The following is a 26,974-nucleotide window of genomic DNA, read 5'->3' as shown; positions in this document are numbered from 1 at the left end:
TTGAGTATAATTTAATTGTTATAAATGATTATTTATAAAACAGCCCAGCACAAGCCAATTTTCTTAGATTTTCAAGTGACCATTATGTGAATTTTAAAGAATATTAACTTTTATTTGAATTTTTCTGGTGTGTTTGTGCAAAACTAACTGCTAAAATACTGTGCTGATATTCATTCCATTACCTCCTGAGAAGAAATGAGCCTGAGCAGTGTCCTGTTCAAGTAAATCTGCTCCTGCAGCTCCTCCGAAGGAAAGAAGGTCCCCTTCCCCGGGCCCCCGCCGGGCTGCATGGCGGAGAAGGTGACGTTGAGGATGGAGCCCTGCACGTCGGTGTCGTTCTGGATGTTGAACACGAACACGGCCTCCCGCCTGGTGGAGAGCACGGCCGCCACGCCGTCCACGAAGCGGCTGAGCAGAGGCGAGAGGAAGCTCTCCTGGGACATGTTCTCCAGGCGCACCGTGATGCTGTTGGTCAGCATGTCGTCCGTGATGATGGTCACGCGCAGCGTGCACAGGGAGGAGACGACGTGGACGCCGTCTGGAAAGAAACGGAAGATTTTTTAGCCTTAATTCTGTAATCACAGCGTATCATAGCAACTTACTGTACTATACATTTTATGTGTAATAGCAATGATATTTGCTAGTGGCCCCGCTGCAAAGGGTCCGCAAAAGGGGAGAGAGGGTAAAGTCTTGGTGACGTAAAGCTGACAGCAGCTGGTGGGTCGCATGAAACGGACAATACTGGTGAGGAACTGCAGGAGAGGGGTGCACATACCAGCATTTTTTAAAGGCCTACTGAAACCCACTACTACCCACCACGCAGTCTGATGGTTCAGTGGTTTTCAAATGGGGGCACGAGTAGTGAAGTGAATTGTGAAGTGAATTATATTTATATAGCGCTTTTCTCAAGTGACTCAAAGCGCTTTACATAGTGAAACCCAATATCTAAGTTACATTTAAACCAGTGTAGGTGGCACTGGGAGCAGGTGGGTAAAGTGTCTGGCTCAAGGACACAACGGCAGTGACTAGGATGTCAGAAGCGGGAATCGAACCTGCAACCCTCAAGTTGCTGGCACGGCCACTCTACCAACCGAGCTATGCCGCCCCTGGGGGTACTTGAAGGTATGCCAAGGGGTACGTTAGATTTTTTTTTAAATATTCTAAAAATAGCAACAATTCAAAAATCCTTTGTAAATATATTTATTGAATAATACTTCAACAAAAATATGAATGCAACTGTGAAAAGGAATGCAAAAATGCGATATTCAGTGTTGACAGCTAGATTTTTTGTGGACATGTTCCATAAATATTGATGTTAAAGATTTATTTTTTAAGTTGATGAATCCAGATAAATCTCTATTACAATCCCCAAAGAGGGCACTTTAAGTTGATGATTACTTCTATGTTTAGAAATCTTTATTTATAATTGAATCAGTTGTTTATTTTTCAACAAGTTTTTAGTTATTTTTATATCTTTTTTTCCAAATAGTTCAAGAAACACCACTACAAATGGGGGGGGGGTCATCAACAATGTATTCTGACATTTGTTCTTCACAGAAAATGAACCAAAGTATCATTTTTCTTTTAATAAAAAATTGAAACGGGTCCCCCATGTAAGTTGATTTTTCTTTTTTAGATGTTTATTATTGTAACAATATGGTTGTTTGAGTTAAGCTTTTTTGTAATTTCTGATCGTTTGTAAGGGCACCCAAGGGTCTTCTGTGTGTGTTGGCAGTTTGTTAATAAAGGGAATGTTGATTCATCACCACCTTGTAATGTTTTTTTTTATCCACAGCACTGTATAGCACTTTATGTGTTCAACGTGTACAAACTTTCACTAAAATATGGACTTTTGCTTATTATTCATATTGACATTGTTTCTTGGGGAGAAATTTGCTTCACTACAAGAACGTTTTGAATGCCGAACCCTGCTCAAGAACCAATTCGGATCGTACATAGAGTGTCAGGCTTGCCCCTGACAGTTTGTTTGTGTTTTAGTTTTTCCTCTCTGTGTGTTTAGTATTCTCTGTTAGTTCCTGTCAGCGCTCTTATTTTGTCTGTTTCCTGTTTTTTTTTACCCTGTGCGCTGCTTCCCTTCAGCTGCGGCTGATTGGCACCTGGCCACACCTGGTGTCAATCAGCCCACTCCTATTACTACATGCTTTTGTCCTTCAGTGAGGGCTGGATTATTGTCGCTCTTGTCGTTTCTACCTGTCGTGTCGTGTCGTATCATATCATGTGAATGCAGCGTTGCGGTAAGCTATATTTGATAGTGGTTTGTAGCTTATTGTCTTTTGTTCCCTGCTTCCAAGTTTGTTTTTATATTATAAGTACAACTTTTGTTTCTTGCTCGATACCTGCTAGCTTCCACGCTAGGCCTTTTTGTTTGTTATCCGCCTCCTGCACGCTTTTTGTTGTACCCTTTGTTTGTTTTGGTCTTAGTGTTTTAAATTAAATCATGTTTTCTGTGCATCCTTGGGTTCGTTTACAACAAACTCTGACATAGAGGTTTTGCTGTAAGTGCATTCCAAAGCAACAGGTGGCGCTATATCTTCTAACCTCAGTTCAATTTTAGCCACACAGAAGCCCAGAAAAAAAAAAATGCAGTGCAGGGGCGGCATAGCTCGGTTGGTAGAGTGGCCGTGCCAGCAACTTGAGGGTTGCAGGTTCGATTCCCGCTTACGCCATCCTAGTCACTGCTGTTGTGTCCTTGGGCAAGACACTTTACCCACCTGCTCCCAGTGCCACCCACACTGGTTTAAATGTAACTTAGATATTGGGTTTCACTATGTAAAGCGCTTTGAGTCACTAGAGAAAAGCGCTATATAAATATAATTCACTTCACTTCACTTGCCTACAGAGCAGAAAGAGTGGCCGAACTGCATCGAAAAATAGATATTTTCAAATAAACCTTGCGTTTGTGAGCACACGGTCTCGGTTCGCCTTGTTTGTTCAGTGCGGTGCGGAGGATGCGAGCGCGTGTGGCGCGTCGGAGTCAAACTGAGGGTTCGGTCGCAGGCGCCTTGTCACTCAGGCGCGGTTCAAAAGGTCAAGAATTCCAACACAATGATAATGATAGCGCGGTGAGGACAGGTCTGCTCGTCAGGCGAGCTAAACACGGTAAAGTGGGGGGAAAAACGTGTGCAAGTAAAAAGCTGCGTTTGAAAGAAGTGTCTACTGTTGCAGGACAGTGATGTAAACAATCCATCCATCCATTTTATACCGCTTGTCTCGCATAGGGTCACGGGGGGTGCTGGAGACTATCCCAGCTGCACATTGGCGGAAGGCGAGGTGATGTAAACAATAACTGATCAAATGATGTTATTGCCTCATGTTTGTGTTTGTGCCACACCTGTCTTACTTCTTCCATCACCACAAGAACTCCACACATGCTGCTTTACACACACACACACCATTGCTACATGCTCTAAATGGCCTTTTTTAATCTACTATAGCTAGTAAGTATTTTCTATTGCATACACAGTACATAACATGCTATGTACAGTGTATGTAAGAATGCTACAACAACTCAGCTCACTTATTTTCTTTCCTTTAAACAGTCTAAGACAGGGGTGCCCATTACGTCGATCGCGAGCTACCAGTCGATCTCCAGCCAGGCTTTTAAAAAAAATAGACCTAAAAATGAGTGATCATCAATCTTCACCAAGACGTCACTTAAATGACATTCACGGTACCAGAGGGTCTTGTGAGATGACGCTGGCTGCTGCAAGATCATTATTATTAAAATATGACCGAGAGGAAGGCGAGAAACACTTTTTATTTCAACAGACTCTCGCGCCGTACCTTCCGTCAAAACTCTAAAGGCCGACTGCACATTTCCTATCTTCACAATAAAAGCCCTGCTTCATGCTGCCTGCGCTAAGTAAATACAGAGTCTCAGAAAACTGGCGAGCACAAGCGATCCCTCAGAAAGCTGGCGTGCACATCACTTGTGCACGCCAGCTTTCCGAGACTCTTATTTTGTTAGCGCAGGCAGCATGAAGCAGGGCTTTTATTGTGAAGATAGGAAATGTGCAGTCGGCCTTTAGAGTTTTGACGGAAGGGACGGCGCGAAAGTCTGTTGAAATAAAAAGTGTTTCTCGCCTTCCTCTCTGTCATTTTTTCATAATAATGAACTGGCAGCAGCCAGCGTCATCTCACAAGACCCTCGGGTGCCGTGAATGTCAATCAAGCAAGCTACGGAATTTGCCGCCAATGTTTTTCTTGTAAAGTGTATGGAAGCTGGATGAATTAGATGCCAAAAACCAACCACTTTCATGTGGTATTGTACAGAAAGGACAACTTTTTTTCTCCATTTGAAAATGTGGGCGTTATCATCATTACTGTCTGATTCCAATCAATGCAAGTCATCAGAATTAGGTAATACACCAACTTATATTCTTGTCTTCGTGAAAGAAAGACATCTATATGTGTTACACATGCTTGTATTATCATTAAACACATTTAACTTGTTTACAAAAATGTCTCTTTCATAAATAAATAAATATAAATGATATATATAAATGAGGTAGATCCCCTCGAGTTGGTCAATTGAAAAGTAGCTCGCCTGCAGAAAAAGTGTGGGCACCCCTGGTCTAAGATACATTACTGTTACATAAACAAAAATAGATTATTATTTGAAATCCAAAATGCATTTCCGGTAAGGTTTATTCAGGTGTACTGGAGAGGAGGCTACGCCGGATAGTCGAACCTCGGATTCAGGAGGAACAGTGTGGTTTTTGTCCTGGTCGTGGAACTGTGGACCAGCTCTATACTCCTGACGGGTCCTTGAGGGTGCATGGGAGTTTGCCCAACCAGTCTACCTGTGCTTTGTGGACTTGGAGAAGGCATTCGACCGTGTCCCTCAGGAAGTCCTGTGGAGAGTGCTCAGAGAATATGGGGTATCGGACTGTCTTATTGTGACGGTCCGCTCCCTGTACAATCAGTGTCAGAGCTTGGTCCGCATTGTCGGCAAAAAGTCGATCCCTTTCCAGTGAGGGTTGGACTCCGCCAAGGCTGCCCTTTGTCACCGATTCTGTTCATAACTTTTATGGACAGAATTTCTAGGCGCAGTCAAGGCTTTGAGGGGTTCCGGTTTGGTGGCCACGGGATTAGGTCTCTGCTTTTTGCAGATGATGTGGTCCTGATGACTTCTTCTGGCCGGGATCTTCAGCTCCCACTGGATCGGTTCGCAGCCGAGTGTGAAGCGACCGGAATGAGAATCAGCACCTCCAAGTCCGAGTCCATGGTTCTCGCCCGGAAAAGGGTGGAGTGCCATCTCCGGGTTGGGGAGGAGACCCTGCCCCAAGTGGAGGAGTTCAAGTACCTAGGAGTCTTGTTAACGAGTGAGGGAAGAGTGGATCGTGAGATCGACGGGCGGATCGGGTCAGCGTCTTCAGTAATGCGGACGTTGTACCGATCCGTTGTGATGAAGAAGGAGCTGAGCCAGAAGGCAAAGCTCTCAATTTACCGGTCGATCTACGTTCCCATCCTCACCTATGGTCATGAGCTTTGGGTCATGACCGAAAGGATAAGATCACGGGTACAAGCGGCCGAAATTAGTTTCCTCCGCCGTGTGGCGGGTCTCTCCCTTAGAGATAGGGTGAGAAGCTCTGTCATCCGGGAGGAACTCAAAGTAAAGCCGCTCCTCCTCCACATCGAGAGGAGCCAGATGAGGTGGTTCGGGCATCTGGTCAGGATGCCACCCGAACGCCTCCCTAGGGAGGTGTTTAGGCCACGTCCAACCGGTAGGAGGCCCCGGGGAAGACCCAGGACACGTTGGGAAGACTATGTCTCCCGGCTGGCCTGGGAACGCCTCGGGATCCCCCGGGAAGAGCTAGACGGAGTGGCTGGGGAGAGGGAAGTCTGGGCTTCAATGCTTAGGCTGCTGCCCCCGCGACCCAACCTCGGATAAGCGGAAGAAGATGGATGGATGGCATTTCAACTTTATTTTTGGATTTTTATCATACTTTAACACCATGTTTATTATTAATCAAATAATTAGGTTTTAAATTAAAACACGTGAACAAATTATGTTGAAATTATTTTACTAATGTATTTAATGTTTAATCCATAAGTCAATGTTTAATGTAATACCATATGTTTATTGATAAATAAATAATTACATTTAAAATACAAATTACAAAAATGTGAAATTAATTCTCAAAAAACATATTTAAATGATTTGTACTTATTATTTTTGTTGTATTCCATCAGCCAATAAATAATTAAATTTAAAATTTAGGTCACAAAAATGTGAAATAAAATCTCAAAAGATATGTTGTGATAATTTCTAATTATTATTTTTGTTTACTATATCAGTCAATGTATAATGTAATAACATATGTTTATTAATAAATAAATAATTATTTTTTTCAAATGTAAGAATTACTGTTATTCACAAAAACCTTTAATAAAATGATTTATTTTGTGTTATGTTTAAGTCTATCAGTCAATGTGTCATTCAATAACATTTATGTTTATCTAAAAATAGATTGAAATTCGAATTTATTCCGACTCACAATAAATTCATAGTTTTCAAGAAAGGAGTTGTTGAAAGATTCCCATCCATAATATATTACATACATCTGATTTAAATTGAAAAAACAAACATGCAATACATTATTTCACAATTTAATGACTTATTTTATTTATTTGGCATTTAATTTATACATATAACCTAGGCAGAAAACAAAACTAAAAGTTCATCACGCATCCATTTATGTTCGGCTTTAAAGAGCAACTGCAGTTTTTATTTTATGTTGCTCATTCTTCACCATCCGCATGTCAGACAAAAAACAAGTTTTTCTTTTTTTCATGCATTCTAACTCATAAATAATTGTTAGCAAAAGTCAGCTAACAATAGACCTAAAGGGATTTGCTGTATGTTGCCTACAATGCGCTGTTAAAAAAAAAAAGACATACATGTAAATATATTTGTAATGTAGTAGCATTCATAATAATATGTAATATTTTAAGCAAACAACGACCGATTCATTTCACAAACGCATCACAACGTTCGCGATTACCTTCAACAACAACAACACTCCTCATGGCAGATTACATGATCCTGAATATACGGAGGATGAGCTACAAGAGCTAAACAGATTCTGCAAGTAGCAGTATTCCAAAATACTAAACAAAATATACAAACTATGAACATAAAAAAAAAAACTTACTCTTACTGTACACTGTCTGCTCTCACTGGGATGCAGACTGATGTGATGTTTATATAGTCCCGTTTAAATGGAGTTAATCATAATCCTCACTCAAGTTAAAAAAATAAAAGTTTTGTGTCTTTCTCACCATCTCCGGGTCTAAGTTGGATGTCAGAGTTGACAAACTTCTAGGTTTATGTCCACAACCTTCTACTATCCAGGTGAGAGGCATGATTTATAATTTAAAAGAAACTTTCCCCAACTCAAAGGCGATGCAGCAGCTCAGTATGTCAATATAGCAACATATGTTGGATAGCTCTGTGATCACGGCGCCGCTAAAAGTAGTTTCTATGTGTTAGCGCTTATAATAAAAATATTGCTAATACTTGTGTGGAGAGGCGCAGCCGATGGGCCGACGGCGGGGCAGGGCCCGCTGTAGCCCTGCCCAAGATGGCGGCAAGGAGGCGGCGAATGCGGCGGAGCGGAGAGGCGGGGCGTGCCGGGAGCGACACCGCCGCAATCGAGGTGCATGGCTCACACACCGGGAAACGATTAACATTTCTCCTGACACTGTATATGAGGGGAGAAGGAGGAGAGATCAAGGAGGAAGGAGGAGAGTCCGTAGTGCATGAGAAGCGAGAGCAACACAGAGCACAAGACGAGAACGATGACGACGGCGGCTGAAAAGCAGACCGGGAACGAGCAGTAGACGAAGGAGCTGAAAAGCGATCCGAGCTGCAACCAAGCTTTATTGAAAAATAAAGAAGTCAAACCTGCGCAAAAATATGTTCTTCCTGGGTGGTCCATTGAACCCGCACGACAACAGCAAGAGACTGTCACAACTTGGTTAATATTCAGGTTAGGAGATAAAAATATAGTATTGTTTGTTGTTTTTGACATTTTGTATAGGATTTTATTGGCAAAATAGTCTACTCCAGGGATCACCAACCTTTCTGAAACCAAGAGCTACTTCTTGGGTGCTGATTAATGCGAAGGCCTACCAGTTTGATACACACAATTAATTTGCCAGAAATGGCCAATTTGCTCAATTTACCTTTAATAAAATATGTGTAAAAAATTGGGTATTTATGTCTGTCATTCCGTCGTGCGTTTTTTTTTTCCTTTTATGGAAGGTTTTTTGTAAAGAATGAATTAAAAAACTATTGAACGGTTTAAAAGAGGAGAAAACGAAAAAAACAGTTTATCTCCAATTTCGACTTTAAAATTCTAAATTCAACCAAAAAAAATGAGAAAACTATCTTATTTGAATCTTTTTTTTAAAAAAAACAACAAAAATTATGGAACATCATTAGTTAGTTTTCCTGATTAAGATACATTTTTGAATTTTGATGACATGTTTTAAAGAGGTTAAAATCCAATCTGCACTTTGGTATAATATATAACACATAAGACCGAGCTATATTTCTAACAAAGACAAATCATTATTTCTTTTAGATTTTCCAGAACAACATTTTTTTTAAGAAATTCAAAAGACTTTGAAATAAGTATTAAATTTGATTCTACAGACTTTCTAAATTTGCCAGAATTATTTTTTTGAATTTTAATCATAGTAAGTTTGAAGAAATATTTCACAAATATTCTTCGTCGAAAAAACAGCAGCTAAAAATGAATTAAATTAAAATGTATTTATTCTTAAAAAAAAAATACTTGAACATTGATTTAAATTGTCAGGAAAGAAGAGGAAGGAATTTAAAAAGGTATGTGTTTAAAAATCCTAAAATCATTTTTAAGGATATATTTTTTCTCTAAAATTGTTTCTGAAAGTTATAAGAAGCCAAGTAAAAAAATAATGTATTTAAACAAGTGAAGACCAAGTCATGAAATATTTTCTTGGATTTTCAAATTCTATTTGAATTTTGTCTCTTAGATTTAAAAATGTGGAGCAAAGCAAGACCAGCTTGCTAGTAAATGAATAAAATTTAAAGGGGAACATTATCACCAAACCTATGCAAGCGTCAAAATATACCTTGATGTTGCAGAAAAAGGACCATGTATTTTTTTAACTGATTTCCGAACTCTAAATGGGTGAATTTTGGCAAATTAAACACCTTTCTGTTTATCAGTCTCTTAGCGATGACGTCAGAACGTGACGTCACCGAGGTAACACACCCGCCATATTCATTTTCACATTACAAACACCGGGTCTCAGCTCTGTTATTTTCCGTTTTTTCCACTATTTTTTGGAACCTTGGAGACATCATGCCTCGTCGGTGTGTTGTCGGAGGGTGTAACAACACTTATGTAACAAACAGTTCAGGGTGTCCCTCCAGTGTTGCCGTAAGGCTGTGACGTAAGAGGTCTATATAAAAGGTGGGTTGTTGAAGAAGGTGAGATATATGTGTATGGAGATAGGTGTAAAGAAGGGAACAATAAAGTGGTGGAGACCGGACCTGCTCTCATGACTCCCTTTTATTATTTTATTTTATCAGTACCCAAATTACGCGAACCCAGGACACTCGGCTACATTGGTGGCAGCGGTGGGATTATTTTAACTGCCGTGTTGAAAAAAAAAAGAAGAAGAAAGTTTTACATGGGACACGTGAGTTTCGAGTTAGCTGCTAAGCTTCCCGGCCATTTTGCGGACACGTGGTGTGGTGACCACGACTCTTTTTAAGCCCGGAGGCGCTGTTTGACGGACACTCACGGCATGAATGTCGAAAGTGGACTTTTTGTTTAACCGCTCCTTTCACCGACGGAGGGAGCCGACCGCAACTGCAACCAGGAGCTGGTGAGGATTTTCGGATCCTCCCGACTCGTCCCGTGGGAGACTGGGGGCAGCTTTTAAAAAAGACAATTAATGAAACGGTTCGGGGCCAACCTGTCGGCGAGTGTGCGTGCTCCGGGGGGGAGCGTGGAGGTGTTTGAGTTTGAGTTTGAGTTTGAGTTTATTTCGAACATGCAAGCATACAACATGATACATCACAATTTCCAGTTTCTCTTTCCAACATGTTCGAAAAGGAGGAGGAAGAAGCAGAGCTTATTTAATCCTACCCCTTTTCTTTACATAACAGTTGCTAAAACTTTTGTTCACTTCCTGTTCTCAATGTATTCACAATGTATACTCCATAAGTAATAAGTAATCACAATACAAATAAATAAATAAATAAATAATTGCTTAAATTTTAATCCATACGATGAGATAAATCAGATTACTTTGAAAATGAATGTGTGAGTAAAATCAGAATGTTTATCATGGTTCTTCATTTTTGTACTTTGTTAACACTTCCAGTTTGAAGAGTTTCTTGAAATGGATCATATTAGTACATTGTTTGATTGCTTTGCTTAATCCATTCCATAATTTAATTCCACATACTGATATACTAAAGGTTTTAAGTGTTGTACGTGCATACAAATGTTTTAAATTACATTTTTCTCTAAGATTATATTTCTCTTCTTTTGTTGAGAAGAATTGTTGTATATTCTTGGGAAGCAGGTTATAGTTTGCTTTGTGTATAATCTTAGCTGTTTGCAATTCCACTATGTCGTGGAATTTCAGTATCTTTGATTCAATAAATAAAGGGTTTGTATGTTCTCTATATCCAACATTATGTATTATTCTAACTGATCTTTTTTGTAACACTGTTAGTGAATGAAGTGTACTTTTGTAATTATTTCCCCATATTTCTACACAGTAACTCAGATATGGTAACACTAGTGAGCAGTAGAGAATATAAAGTGATTTTTGGTCTAGAAAATATTTGGCTTTATTCATTATTGATGTATTTCTTGCAACTTTATGTTGTATATTTTTTACATGAGATTTCCAGTTCAATTTATCATCAATCATTATACCTAGAAATTTGGTTTCATTTACTCTTTCAATTTCTATTCCGTCTATTTGTATTTGTGTTTGACTTTCTTTTCTACTGTTACCAAATAGCATTATTTTAGTTTTACTGAGATTCAATGATAGTCTGTTTTTGTCAAACCATTTTTTTAATTTGTTCATTTCTTCTGTTATTATTTGTATTATCCACTGTGTGTTCTCTCCTGAACAAAAGGCTGTTGTATCATCCGCAAATAATACTAACTTTAAATCTCTTGTAACTTTACAAATGTCATTTATATAGAGATTGAATAATTTAGGTCCCAGTATTGATCCCTGAGGTACACCACAGGAAATATTTAGCATTGTAGAAGTATGTTCGCCTAGCTTCACGTATTGTTTCCTGTTCGTTAGATAACTTCTTATCCAATTTAAGACTAACCCTCTGATACCATATCGTTCCAGTTTTTTTATTAAAATATTGTGATTAATTGTGTCAAATGCTTTAGTTAGATCCATAAACACTGCTGCCGCACATTTTTTATTATCTATTGCATTGGTAATTTCTTCCGTGATTTCAATTAAAGCCATTGAAGTTGAAACATTAGCTCTGTATCCATATTGGTTCTCTTCGAGTATTCTATATTTATTTATGAAACTCTCTAATCTGTTATTGAACAGTTTTTCAATGATTTTAGAAAATTGTGGAAGTAAAGAAACAGGTCTATAATTTGTAAATAGATGTTTATCACCAGTCTTATAAATTGGTGCAACTTTAGCTATTTTCATTTTGTTTGGAAATGTACCTGTTTGAAATGATAGGTTACTAATATACATTAATGGTCCTGAGATCTCATCAATCACCTTTTTTATCGTATCCATATCAATTCCATTACAATCAGTTGAAGTCTTTGATTTGCATTTTTTCACAATTTTAACTATTTCCTCCTGTGTCACATTACTGAGGAACATGGAGTTGGGATTTCGCTCTATGGTATCATAATAGTCCTCAGTTGAAACTGGGTCTGGAATCCTTTCTTCCAATTTTGGTCCAATATTTACAAAATAGTTATTAAAGCTTTCAACTACTTCCTTTATGTTGTCATTATGTTTATTTCTGTCTAAGAAGTATTGGGGGTAATCCCTCTTAGTGCCATTTTTAATAATGCTATTGAGAATGCCCCATGTTGCTCTCATATTATTTTTGTTCCTGTCCAATAATTCACTGTAATATTCTTTTCTACATGATCGTAGTATGTTTGTTAACTTGTTTTTATACTTTTTGTACTTAACTTCTGCCTCAGTAGTTCTTTGTACTATAAATTTTCTATATAGCGTATTCTTCTTCTTACAAGCATTTTTTAATCCTTTTGTCATCCATGGTTGATTATTCTTTCTCTGTTTACTACTGAGTTGTCTCCATGGACAATGTTTGTCATAAAGTATTATGAACTTGTTTAAGAAATATTCATATGCTTCATCAACCTCTTCTTCATTGTACACATTGTCCCAATCTTGCTTTTGTAGCTCCATTTTGAAAGCAATCATCCTCTTCTCTGTGCACAGTCTTTGAAATGTCCTTTTGTCTTCCGTGTTCTTTTTACAGTTTCCATCATATATTGTAAAAACTGGCAGATGATCACTAACGTCGGTTATAAGTAAACCACTTGTAGTGTTATTATCAAAATCATTAGTAAAAATATTATCAATAAGCGTGGCACAGTGTCCTGTGATTCTGCTTGGCTTTGTGATTTTAGGATATAAACTGATGCTGTACATTGTATCAATGAAGTCATCAATAAACTTTTGCTTGTTAGGGTTCAATAAGTCAATATTAAAGTCACCGCATAAGAAAATTATTTTTTTACCATTGTCCATGTAAGTTGCCTTGATCCATTCTTCAAATGTTTCTATACTTGACTTAGGTGATCTGTATATACAACTAATTACTATGTTTTTGCTATTTTCCTGACATATTTCAATGGTAATACATTCTAAGATGTTATCTATAGCAAATGACATGTTTTTTACCACTTTGTAGTTCAGGTTCTTCATCACATACACAGCTACTCCTCCTCCATTTTTGTTGGTTCTGTTAATATAGTTTAGTTCATATCCTTCCAGATCAAAATCTATTCCTTTTTTATCATCAATCCATGTTTCTGTGATGGCGATCACTTTGAAGGGTTCGTTGATGTGTTCCAAAAAGTTCTTAATGTTGTTGTAGTTTGCATACAAGCTTCTGCTATTAAAATGAATAATTGACAATTTGTTGTCACTTTTAATGTTGCTATTATATTGCTCATCTGTGTAATAAAAACAATTATTACTAATGTGGGAAAAAAAATTTGTATCTGGATCTATATCGTTTTCCAAATCCTGGTTTTTGTGCTCTTTGTTGCAGAAGTTTTGTAGTTCCATATTTCCTTGCTCAACAATCTTTGATGTCGTTTCAATAATTTCTATAAGTGTAGATAGATGCAGTCCTGAATCTGAGTCTTCTTTTTTAGTCGTCCCTTGCAGTATAGTAGTGTTGATGTTGAATTTAGGTGCTTGTTTTCTGTCAGAGTCCATTATCATCTTATTATGGAAGCTGTGTAAACTTAAAATTTGTCCAGGTCTTTGATGTCATTGACAACAATTACTCTTGCTTCTGGACCTCCATTCAGCTTGATGTAGATTTTACAGTTGGCGCTCCAAGTTCCCTGGATTTTTCCCTGCTTTCTCAAGTCGCGTGCTTTCTTGGCGATTCCAGCATTACGTTTAGTGAGATGCTCATTCATGTACACATTTGTTCCCTTCAGCTTCTTTCCCTGTCTCAGCAATGCCATTTTAGATTTTCTGTTTACAAATTTCACAAGCACAACTGGAGTGGCATTGTTGTCTCTTCTGTTCAGTGGGATGCATGTTTCGATGGTATTAATGTCGATTTCAATTTCCTTTGTTTGCAGGAAGTTGACTACTTGCTGTTCTGCCGAGACAAGATCCATTTCATCTGGTTCACCTTCATTATTCACAGCTTTCGCATAGGATCTTGGTTTAATTCGGTGCCCTGTCACAATGATTTCATTCATTCGTTTATCCTGCTCCATTTCATCTATGATATTCCACAGCGTGTAGTTTTCTTCTTGAAGGGTCTTCATTTGTTGGCACATTTCTTCTTGAAAGGTTTTCATTTGTTGGCGCATTTCTTCTTGAAAGGTCTTCATTTGTTGGCGCATTTCTTCTTGAAAGGTCTTCAAATGTTGGCACACATCAGAGACTTCATTTTTTCTGGTGATGATTTGAGTTTGCAGACTTTCAATATTTTGCTGCAGACTTTTCACATCTTGTTTGTGTTCTTCCATTGCTTTTTTCTGATCTTTTTTTATTTCTTTAATTTCTTCTTTCATTTCAAGGAGTATTTTTAGTAGTACTCCTTGTTCCCCATCATGTCCTGTATCCAGTCTCAAATCTTGGTCCCAGTTGTGTCCTGTGTTGGCTGACACCGAAGGTTTCGGGCTTTCAGTCTTCCCTTTAGCTTTTGGCATAGCGGCAGATCGATGACGTCAGTGCCTCTTGTGTATTAAACGGCAGTTACTTTAGCCACTTGCAGCAGGTTTAACTTGGTTGTTCCAACAATGAGTACCTTGTGTTGTTCACAGATCAATTTGAGGTGTTAGTCTGTCAACTTAAAACACTGCGACGTTGGAAGCACTTTAAAACAGCTGTAAACTCGCCGTAGTTTTTGGTTGCTAGGCAACCGCTTTGAGCTGCGGTAAGGCGCCGATGGCTTGAGGCAAACGACTCATCTAACTTGCCTTATTTCAGCGTATCAGTGCCTCGCAACTGACCAAAATGAGGTCAAGGATGCCAGGTTACTCCCCTGTGGCTGTGGTCGCAAATAAGTGGTCAAAATCTTCAGAATAAACAAAAACTCCGGTAGTATGTTGCTTGAAAAAAAATAACGCGCACAACTGCCTATAACCCCAAGTCTGATGGCATGATGGAGCGTCATAAAAGAACTATCTCACAAATGGACTATCTTGCAGGGGGTCACTGGGGCGACCTCCTGCGCACAATTGGACTATCTCGCAGGGGGTGACTGGGGTAACCTCCTGCGCACCATCGGACCATCTCGCTGGGGGCGACCTCCTCCACATAATTGAACTATCTTACAAATGGGGCGATTGGAGTGACTTCCTTCGCATCTGGGAGTTTTTGCATGTTTTGAGGGGCCAGTGTGTTAGCCTATGCAATACGGTGTGAAAAAAATATATATATTGTTGATTTATGTGTGTATTAAAATTGTGAATTTAGAATTTTTTTTTCTTTTCACTGTTCTATTTCCCCTTGTTTGTTACCTATTTTGTTTGTGATGAAACGGGGACGTTTCTAATTGAGGGGGGGACTTCCAAAGACATGCACCTGGGGATAGGTTGATTAGCAACACTAAATTGGCCCTAGTGTGTGAATGTGAGCGTGAATGTTGTCTGTCTATCTGTGTTGGCCCTGCGATGAGGTGGCAACTTGTCCAGGGTGTACCCCGCCTTCCGCCCGATTGTAGCTGAGATAGGCGCCAGCGCCCCCCGCGACCCCGAAAGGGAATAAGCGGTAGAAAATGGATGGATGGATGGACGTATGTAACAAACAGTTCAGGGTGTCCCTCCAGTGTTGCCGTAAGCCTGTGACGTAAGAGGTCCATATAAAAGGTGGGTTGTTGAAGAAGGTGAGATATATGTGTATGGAGATAGGTGTAAAGAAGGGAACAATAAAGTGGTGGAGACCGGACCTGCTCTCATGACTCCCTTTTATTATTTTATTTGATCAGTAGCCAAATTACGCGAACCCAGGACACTCGGCTACACTAGCAAGCATGCTAACATGCTACGCTAATCGATGCTAACATGCTACGCTAATCGACGCTAACATGCTATTTACGCTAGCTGTATGTACATTTGAAACTAGATACCCACATTTAATGTGAAACAAACACTTACCAATAGACGGATTTAAGTTGCTCCAGTGTCACAAGATGCAAAAGTCCTGATGGTTTGGTCCGCACATTTTACCGGCGATGCTAATAAGGCAGCCATGCTATGGGCCACTTCATTAGGTACACCCACGCTATGGCCGGATAGCGTCAATAGCTATTTGCTCAATAGCTTCAATTTCTTCTTCAATTTCGTTTTGGCTATCTGCCTCCATACTCCGACCATCTGTTTCAATACTTGCGTAATCTGTTGAATCGCTTAAACCGCTGAAATCCGAGTCTGAATCCGAGCTAATGTCGCTATATCTTGCTGTGGTGACCGCCATGTTGTTTGTATTGGCAGCCCTGTATGACGTCACAGGGAAATGGACAGTGGTTTCGAAGATAGCGAAAATAAGGCACTTTAAAGCTTTATTTAGGGCAGGGGTGCCCACACTTTTTCTGCAGGCGAGCTACTTTTCAATTGACCAACTCGAGGGGATCTACCTCATTTATATATATCATTTATATTTATTTATTTATTTATGAAAGATATATTTTTGTAAACAAGTTAAATGTGTTTAATGATAATACTCGCATGTGTAACACATATAGATGTCTTTCTTTCACAAAGACAAGAATATAAGTTGGTGTATTACCTGATTCTGATGACTTGCATTGATTGGAATCAGACAGTAATGATTATAACGCCCACATTTTCAAATGGAGGAGGAAAAAAGTTGTCCTTTCTGTACAATAGCACATGAAAGTGGTTGGTTTTTGGCATCTAATTCATCCAGCTTCCATACACTTTACAAGAAAAACATTGGCGGCAAATTCCGTAGCTTGCTTGATTGACATTCACGGCACCCGAGGGTCTTGTGAGATGACGCTGGCTGCTGCCAGTTCATTATTATGAAAAAATGACAGAGAGGAAGGCGAGAAACACTTTTTATTTCAACAGACTTTTGCGCCGTCCCTTCCGTCAAAACTCTAAAGGCCGACTGCACATTTCCTATCTTCACAATAAAAGCCCTGTTTCATGCTGCTTGCGCTAACAAAATAAGAGTCTCGGAAAGCTGGCGTGCACAAGTGATGTGCACGCCAGCTTTCTGAGGGATCGCTTGTGCACGCCAGTTTTCCGAGACTCTGTATTTAGTTAGCGCAGGCAGCATGAAGCAGGGCTTTTATTGTGAAGATAGGAAATGTGCAGTCGGCCTTTAGGGTTTTGACGGAAGGTACGGCGCGAGAGTCTGTTGAAATAAAAAGTGTTTCTCGCCTTCCTCTTGGTCATATTTTCATAATAATGATCTTGCAGCAGCCAGCGTCATCTCACAAGACCCTCCGGTACCGTGAATGTCATTTAAGTGACGTCTTGGTGAAGATTGATGATCACTAATTTTTAGGTCTATATTTTTTAAAAGCCTGGCTGGAGATCGACTGACACACCCCCCGCGGTCGACTGGTAGCTCGCGATCGACGTAATGGGCACCCCTGATTTAGGGATATTCCGGGACCAGTACAATTTTGAAAAAAACTTCAAAAAATACAACAAGCCACTGGGAACTGATTTTTATTGTTTTTAACCCTTTTGAAATTGTGATAATGTTCCCCTTTAAAAAAAAATAGAGGCAGCTCACTGGTAAGTGCTGCTATTTGAGCTATTTTTAGAACAGGCCAGCGGGCGACTCATCTGGTCCTTACGGGCTACCTGGTGCCCGCGGGCACCGCGTTGGTGACCCCTGGTCTACTCCCATTAGCTGCATTGTTAACCACCTTGTACTTGCTGCATTTTCAACTTAGAATGCATTAAAAAAAAAAAATTATCTGTCTTACATAAGACTTGTGAACGATAGGCAAAATTCCTAAAAAAGAAAACAACAAACTTCCCCTTTAAGACATCTCGTTGACTTATGCTGTTCCAAGGGGGCACCTGCGCTAATAATAGCCGTCCCCAGCTGTTAGCACGTGATAACAAACACATGCAGAGGATGGGCTGAACCGTGGAAAAAGGGCGTGTGACGTGCAGATTCCGTTGAAAAAAACAATATCTATAGATATATGCACCAACTATACCTCCAACATTATGTAGAACTGCATAGTTTAATTAAAATTTGCAATTCTGGTAGTAACAGCGTGTGAATGCCCGATGTGGGAACTGAAATGCTTGAATGTCCAGGATGAGTGGAGTGTGTGGATGTTGGAACGCTTATAATCGGTTGAAGAATGTAGGCTATGGAGACATTTGTATATTTTCCATTCATTTTCAATGAGGGGAAATTACTGGTAATTCCAGGTAATTTGGGGATTTTTGTAGCCAGGAAACATGCTGGCTTGAATGTCCACGGTGAGTAGAGTGTGTGGATGTTGGAACGGTTCAAATCATGAGAAATGTTGGATATGCAGTAGAATGTATATGTCACCATGGTGAAGTGAATTATATTTATATAGCGCTTTTCTCTAGTGACTCAAAGCGCTTTACATAGTGAAACCCAATATCTAAGTTACATTCAAACCAGTGTGGGTGGCACTGGGAGCAGGTGGGTAAAGTGTCTTGCCCAAGGACACAACGGCACTAACTAGGATGGCACACGCGGGAATCGAACCTGCAACCCCCAAGTTGCCGGCACGGCCACTCTACCAACCGAGCTATACCGCCCATATTGGTGCGAGTTTTGTCGGCCCAAGATGCAAGAAGACCAAACGGGACAGGTATAGCAGGTAAGAGCTTGATTTGACATACAAAAATAAAATAACACTTGTACAAAAACAGGCAAAAGAAAATCGCGTGCCTACGCACGGGAAGCTAAACTAAACTTAGTACGAAAAAAAACAGGGTCCAAAAATGACGTGCCGAGCGCACGGGAAGCTAAGCTAAAACTTAGTGAAGTGAAGTGAATTATATTTATATAGCGCTTTTCTCTAGTGACTCAAAGCGCTTTACATAGTGAAACCCAATATCTAAGTTACATTTAAACCAGTGTGGGTGGCACTGGGAGGACGTGGGTAAAGTGTCTTGCCCAAGGACACAAGGGCAGTGACTATGATGGCGGAAGTGGGAATCGAACCTGCAACCCCCAAGTTGCCGGCACGGCCACTCTACCAACCGAGCTATACCGCCCATATTGGTGCGCGTTTTGTCGGCCCAAGATGCAAGAAGACCAGACGGGACAGGAACAGCAGGTAAGAGCTTGATTTAATATACAAAAATAAAATAACACTGGTACAAAAACAGGCAAAAGGAAAACGCGTGCCTACGCACGGGAAGCTAAGCTAAACTTAGCACGGAAAACAGGGTCCAAAAATGACGTGCCGAGCGCACGGGAAGCTAAGCTAAAACTTAGTGAAGTGAAGTGAATTATATTTATATAGCGCTTTTCTCTAGTGACTCAAAGCGCTTTACATAGTGAAACCCAATATCTAAGTTACATTTAAACCTGTGTGGGTGGCACTGGGAGGACGTGGGTAAAGTGTCTTGCCCAAGGACACAAGGGCAGTGACTAGGATGGCGGAAGCGGGAATCGAACCTGCAACCCGCAAGTTGCTGGCACGGCCACTCTACCGACCGAGCTAAAACTTAGCACGAAACAAGACATAGGAAAACATCTCGTGAAAGTTGCTTACCGCAAACTGAGGATCAAGATAGAACAATGGGAGAAGGCAGGCTTAAATAGGGGCGGCAATCAGAAACCACCGGTGCGCGTCAAAAACAAGAGCAGGTGGAACAAATCTGAAACTACTGTAACCGGAAGAGTCCAAAAACAAACAGAAAACACAAAAGGACTCAAAAAACGAAATCAAAATGTAATCTGGGAAGCGGATCACAACAGTATAATGCCCATTCATTGTCATTCATCCATCCATTTTCTACCGATTGTCCTTTTTGGGGTCCCGGGGGGTGCTGGAGTCTATCTCAGCTGCATTCGGGCGGAAGGCAGGTTACGCCCTGGACAAGTCGCCACCTCATTGCAGGGCCAACACAGATAGACAGACAACATTCACACTCAGATTCACACACTAGGGTCAATGGGGAGAAAATTCCGGGAAAACTGGGAATTTTGGGAAAGGGAAAACATTTTTTGCGTTTGATATATCGAAAGAATAGTGTGGGTGGATGGTTGAAAGTGTGAGGACTCTTCTTCAGCATGGTTCATCAAACTAATAATAATAATAACTACTATAGCAGCCGCAACATTAATACGGCTTATTAGTGATTCCCAAAGCCCAAAAAAAGTCTGCGGGCTATAGAGCGTTTTCCGTTCGGGCTCCAGTACTTTGGAATGCCCTCCCGGTAACAGTTCGAGATGCCACCTCAGTAGAAGCATTTAAGTCTCACCTTAAAACTCATTTGTATACTCTAGCCTTTAAATAGACTACCTTTTTAGACCAGTTGATCTGCCGTTTCTTTTCTTTTTCTTCTATGTCCCACTCTCCCTTGTGGAGGCGGTCCGGTCCGATCCGGTGGCCATGTACTGCTTGCCTGTGTATCGGCTGCGGACATCTCTGCGCTGCTGATCCGCCTCCGCTTGGGGTGGTTTCCTGCTGGCTCCGCTGTGAACGGGACTCTCGCTGCTGTGTTGGATCCGCTTTGGACTGGACTCTCGCAGCTGTGTTGGATCCATTATGGATTGAACTTTCACAGTATCATGTTAGACCCGCTCGACATCCATTGCTTTCCTCCTCTCCAAGGTTCTCATAGTCATCATTGTCACCGACGTCCCACTGGGTGTGAGTTTTCCTTGCCCTTATGTGGGCCTACCGAGGATGTCGTAGTGGTTTGTGCAGCCGTTTGAGACACTAGTGATTTAGGGCTATATAAGTAAACATTGATTGATTGATTGATTGGTAATGCCGGTGTTGTTTTCCCGTGGATGCGTCGAAGCAGAACACAGCAAAGGTAAGATATAAGGTATTTATTTAATAAATAACAAAATGCTAGGAACAAAAACACTGGTGTAAAGAGAAAAGGCAAACAAAAGACGCTAACGTGAAAGCTAGGATAAACACAAGGAAAAGTAAAACTTGGCACGAGGACACAAAAGAGTAAACAAAAACGATCAGCATGAAAGCTGGAATATCAAGTGGCTTAGCGTAAGAGCTAGCGAGAAAATACATACGAAATGAATGAATAACGAAAAGGGGCGGGTTTAAATAAGGGAGGTGATTAGAAGAAAACAGGTGTGCGTAGATAACAAGGGGCAGGTGAACTAAGGAGCTACCATGGTGACAGACTAAACAGGAAATAAAGACGTTAAACAACAGGGTGATACTAAAATGGAACAATAAACCAGAATATGTACAGATCAGAGCAGCGGATCGCAACAGAAAGGTCGGAATTGGGTTTGAAAATGGTCCAAGATTTAGAGAATTTCGGGCATTGTAGAAGTATGAATATGCCCATTCATTTGAATGGGAATATCCGGGAAATTTAGGAATTTCGGGAAAACTGGGAATATATGAAAATGTTGACACCAGCATTATTGTCCTAGATCAGGGGTGTCAAACTAATTTTAGCTCAGGGGCCGCATGGAGGACAATTTGTGCTTATGCGGGCCGGACTAATAAAATCACTGCATTAAAACTAAAAAATAAAGACAACTTCCGATTGTTTTTTTAGTCTTACTTAGGCCAAAAATAGAACAAACACATTCTGAAAATATTACAATAAAAATATAGAACAAAAATAGATAGATAGATAGATAGTACTTTATTGATTCCTTCAGGAGAGTTCCTTCAGGAAAATTAAAATTCCAGCAGCAGTGTACAGAGTTGAGATCAATTTAAAGAAAAAAGTAAAAAGTAAATAATGGGGGTTTAAAAGGAAACAAAATAGAGAAATATTACAAAAAGAATAAAAACAATGGGAATAACAATATAACAGTAAAATAAGAATATAACAAGACAAAGCAGTAAAGTTTAGATCCATGAAGGAAAGAAGTGAATTAATGTTTATAACTGAATACATTTACATAAGCATAACAATTTGTTTTCTTTTCAATTATTTTTTCATGAATTAACATTTATGACAACCTTTTTCCACAACAAAATACAGAATGTGAGATATAACAGGCAAATGTATACATTTATCATTTGTTTTCAAAACGCTTACAAGAAGGTGGGACCCCATTTTTATGACTTGATGGGACCCCTGGGACTCCATTTTGACAATTCCTAGCGCCAACCCTGATGGAGTAATGGTGCGTGCAAAACAGCAGCAGGTGGCTGTGGCCTGCGGGCCGGTTCCCATACTATACCAATATCGCTAATATCATGAATAATTCAGATCTAGCACGCGGGCCTTGACTTTGACACCTCTGTCCGAGATGATATGTATGGGTTGGTGTAGAAATTTGTGGAATTGGTTGGAAAATGTTGACGTAGTAACAATTTCAATTTAAGGTTGGTATTTCGTAGTTCCTGGAATTACGAGAAAACCAGGAATTTGCACAAAAAAAATGATAAATTTTGTTGTCCCAACTGAGAGGAATGTTTGGAATGGTCAAGAATGGTTGAACAATGTGGACTGTGAATACTTTCCAGGAAAAGGAGAAAATAGGGCTTTGGAAAACCCGGAACTCCTGGAATTTTTTTTGATTGTCCAAGGTGAGTGGAGTGTGTGGATGATGGAACGTTTGAATTTCCAGGATGAGTGGAATATTTTGAAAGTTCAATCAATCAATCAATCAATGTTTATTTATATAGCCCTAAATCACAAGTGTCTCAAAGGGCTGCACAAACCACAACAATATCCTCGGTAGAGCCCACATAAGGGCAAGGAAAAACTCACCCCAGTGGGCGTCGACAATGATGACTATGAGAAACCTTGGAGAGGACTGAATATGTGGGCAACCCCCCCTAGGGGAACGAAAGCAATGGATGTCGAGCGGATCTAACATGATATTGTGAAAGTACAATCCATAGTGGATCTAACAAAACCGTTGAATGGTTTGAATAGGTTAAAAAATGAGGGGAAATGTGGAAGTTTGAAAAATGGTCAATTCATTTTGAATGGGGAAAAAAATGTCACGGAAAACCCGGAATTCTGGCAAATCTGGCAAATTTTTCAAGGGAAAGCCTGCAATTCCCAAATTGGCTGAACAGTTTGAAGTTGGAATGGTTTGAATCGGATGAAAAATGTGGAAGGAATTCCAATCGGGTGAGAAGTGTGGGAGTTGTGCATGTTTGAAAGTTGGCCCATTCATTTTCAATGAGCCAAATGTCCCGGAAAACCGGGAATTCTGGGTAATCTGGGTTATTTTTTTCAGATTTTTTGGGGGGGCGGGGGAGCGCAAGATTCCCGATCGAGACAAACATTTTGAAACGTGATGACTTCTAATCAGATGAAAACTGCCACAATATTACAAACCCCGTTTCCATATGAGTTGGGAAATTGTGTTAGACGTAAATATAAACGGAATAGAATGATTTGCAAATCATTTTCAACCCATATTCAGTTGAATATGCTACAAAGTCAACATATTTGATGTTCAAACTGATAAACATTTTCTTTTTTGCAAATAATCATTAACTTTAGAATTTGATGCCAGCAACACGTGACAAAGAAGTTGGGAAAAGTGGCAATAAATACTGATAAAGTTGAGGAATGCTCATCAAACACTTATTTGGAACATCCCACAGGTGTGCAAGCTAATTGGGAACAGGTGGGTGCCATGATTGGGTATAAAAGCAGCTTCCATGAAATGCTAAGTAATTCACAAACAAGGATGGGGTGAGGGTCACCACTTTGTAAGCAAATTGTCGAAAAGTTTTAGAAAAACATTTCTCAACGAGCTATTGCAAGGAATTTAGGGATTTTACCATCTACGGTCCGTAAAATCATCAAAAGGTTCAGAGAATCTGGAGAAATCACTGCACGTAAGCGATGATACTACAGACCTTTGATCCCTCAGGCGCTACTGCATCAAAAACCGACATCAGTGTGTAAAGGATATCACCACATGGGCTCAGGAACACTTCATAAAACCACTGTCAGTAACTACAGTTGGTCGCTACATCTGTAAGTGCAAGTTAAAACTCTACTATGCAAAGCCAAACCCATTTATCAACAGCACCCAGAAACGCCGCCCGCTTCGCTGGGCCTGAGCTCCTCTAAGATGGACTGATGCAAAGTGGAAAAGTGTCCTGTGGTCTGACGAGTACGCATTTCCAATAATATTTGGAAACTGTGGATGTGGTGTCCTCCGGAACAAAGAGGAAAATAACCATCCGGATTGTCATAGGCGCAAAGTTCAAAAGCCAGCATCTGTGATGGTATGGGGGTGTATTAGTGCCCAAGACATGGGTAATTTACACATCTGTGAAGGCACCATTAATGCTGAAACGTATATACAGCTTTTGGAGCAACATATGCTGTCATCCAAGCAACGTTATCATGGACACCCCTTCTTATTTCAGCAAGACAATGCCAAGCCACGTGTTACAACAGCGTGGCTTCGTAGTACTTTCCTTGCCCACCTGCAGTCCAGTCCCATCGAAAATGTGTGGCGCATTATGAAGCGTAAAATACGACAACAAGACCCCGGACTGTTGAAGGACTGAAGCTCTACATAAAACAAGAATGGGAAAGAATTCCACTTTCAAAGCTTCAACAATTAGTTTCCTCAGTTCCCAAACGTTTATTGAGTGTTGTTAAAAGAAAAGATGATGTAACACAGTGGTGAACATGCCCTTTCCCAACTACTTTGGCACGTTTTGCAGCCATGAAATTCGAAGTTAATTATTAATTGCAAAAAAAAATAAAGATTCTGAGTTTGAACATCAAATATCTTGTCTTTGTAGTGCATTCAACTGAATATGGGTTGAAAATTATTCGCAAATCATTGTACTCCGTTTATATTTACATCTAACACAATTTCCCGACTCATATGGAAACGGGGTTTGCAGAAACATCACATGGCGATGACCACACACATATTGTCAGAAGCCCTCAAGGGGCGGGAGGGTCAACATTTTAAGCAGCTGTCTGTGAGTGACAAGTACACACTCTCTCTGCATGTGCACTCATACTTCCCAAAATATAGCGTTCCTTGCACGCACACACAAACACACACACACACACTGCTGTGCAAAACCAACAAGAGCGTTTGTTCAGTTAGCGCGGCGGCCGAGCCGTAAAATAAAGAAGCAAAAACAGCCAGTTGTCACTGCGACAGGATGCTGGCAGCCCGGCAAAAAGACACACACTCTTCTGTATGGACTTCATTAGCATACACACACACACTTATGAGTTTGTGATTAGCATCCTGCAAAAGACAATAGCAAGTGAGAGGTCAAATGTTACAACCACGAAAGCGGCTCTTGACATTATAAAAGCAGGAAGTATTGACGTCAACTATTTTTACTGCACAGTTAAAGGTTTTACTGCGAATAAGCTACTGGAACTTCTTGTTTGAGGGTGTTTAAATCACTCCAAGTGCCTGACAACTTTCTCCCCTCCCTCCACATTTCAAAGATTTGAATCCAAACAAAGTCAGACACCTGACTTGTTTCCGGCCAATCAGAGCCCAGGCAGCAGAGATGTGACCAATCAGGATTAAGAATAGAAATCTAGCGGAATTAAGGCTAATTTATGTCTTTATTGTGAAAACCTTTTTCGGGCACTGAGTTTATTTAACTGAAGTTTTAATACTTTTTTTCTACATTAAATTATGCTGACAATTTTATTGAATGAAGATTTGTGAGCAAAATGTATATGTTTAAAATTCAGTGTAAAAAATTCAATGAATGAAAATTCAATGTAAAATAAGCAATGTGTTAAAATTCAGTGCGAGAACAATTCAGTGTAAAATAATTCCGTGAATAAAAGTTCAGTGTAAAACAAATTAGTGTATAACAATTCAGTGTAAAAAATCCAATGTAAAAGAATTCGGTGAATAAAAATTCAGTGTAAAAAAAATCCAATGTGTAAAAATTCATGGTAAAAAAAAAAAATCAGTGTAAACAAAATTCATTGGAAAAGAATAAAGTTCATAAAAGTTCAGTGTAAGAAAAATTCAGTGGAAATTTTCTTTAATGTAAAATAACTGAGTGTAAAAAAAAAGAGCAGAAATATTCAGTGTTTCAAAGCTCGAGACTCATTTCGGGTATTTTTTTATTTAGTTTTTAGTTTTGAAGCAACAAAAAAAGTTCAGTGTAAAACAAATTAGTGTATAAAATTTCAGTGTAGAAAAAATTCAATGTAAAAGAATTTGGTGAATAAAAATTCAGTGTGAAAAAATCCAATGTGTAAAAATTCATGGTAAAAAAAAATCAGTTCGAACAAAATTAATTGTAAAAGAATAAAGTTCATAAAAGTTCAGTGTAAGAAAAATTCAGTGTATAACAATTCAGTGGAAAAATAAATAAATGTAAAATAATTGAGTGTAAAAAAAATTAAGTGCAGAAATATTCAATGTTTCAAAGCTTGAGACTCATTTCAAGTATTTTTTTAATTTAGTTTTTAGTTTTGAAGCAACAAAAAAAGTTCAGTGTAAAACAAATTAGTGTATAAAAATTCAGTGTAGAAAAAATTCAATGTAAAAGAATTTGGGGAAAAAAAATTCAGTGTGAAAAAATCCAATGTGTAAAAATTCATGGTAAAAAAAAAAATCAGTGTAAACAAAATGAATTGTAAAATAATTCAGTTGATAAAAGTTCAGTGTAAGAAAAATTCAGTGTATAACAATTCAGTGGAAAAAAAATTAAATGTAAAATAATTGAATGTAAAAAAAATTCAGTGCAGAAATATTCAGTGTTTCAAAGCTTGAGACTCATTTCAGGTATTTTTTTTAATTTAGTTTTTAGTTTTGAAGCAACAAAAAAAGTTCAGTGTAAAACAAATTAGTGTATAAAAATTCAGTGTAGAAAAAATTCAATGTAAAAGAATTTGGTGAATAAAAATTCAGTGTGAAAAAATCCAATGTGTAAAAATTCATGGTAAAAAAAATCTGTTTAAACAAAATTAATTGTAAAAGAATAAAGTTCATAAAAGTTCAGTGTAAGAAAAATGCATTGTATAACAATTCAGTGGAAAAAAAATAAATGTAAAATAATTGAGTGTAAAAAAAATTCAGTGCAGAA

At 39.3% G+C, this 26,974-nt stretch overlaps 1 protein-coding gene across 5 annotated transcripts in view; it reads right to left on the bottom strand.

Moving 5' to 3' along the window:
* celsr1a (cadherin EGF LAG seven-pass G-type receptor 1a) overlaps nucleotides 1-26,974 on the bottom strand; it is a 256,246-nt gene that overhangs the window by 148,907 nt on the left and 80,365 nt on the right. For all 5 annotated transcript variants that reach the window (XM_061914463.1, XM_061914464.1, XM_061914465.1 and 2 more), the window contains exon 2: nucleotides 183-538. In XM_061914463.1, the coding sequence (XP_061770447.1) occupies nucleotides 183-538 (356 nt within the window). The remainder of the gene's footprint in view (nucleotides 1-182; nucleotides 539-26,974) is intronic.

The sequence above is a fragment of the Nerophis ophidion genome, linkage group LG10, assembly GCF_033978795.1.
Source record: "Nerophis ophidion isolate RoL-2023_Sa linkage group LG10, RoL_Noph_v1.0, whole genome shotgun sequence".
Classification (NCBI taxonomy): Eukaryota; Metazoa; Chordata; class Actinopteri; order Syngnathiformes; family Syngnathidae; genus Nerophis; species Nerophis ophidion.
The sequence above is the reverse complement of the archived record's forward strand: the minus strand, read 5'-3'. Positions and strand labels throughout refer to the sequence as shown.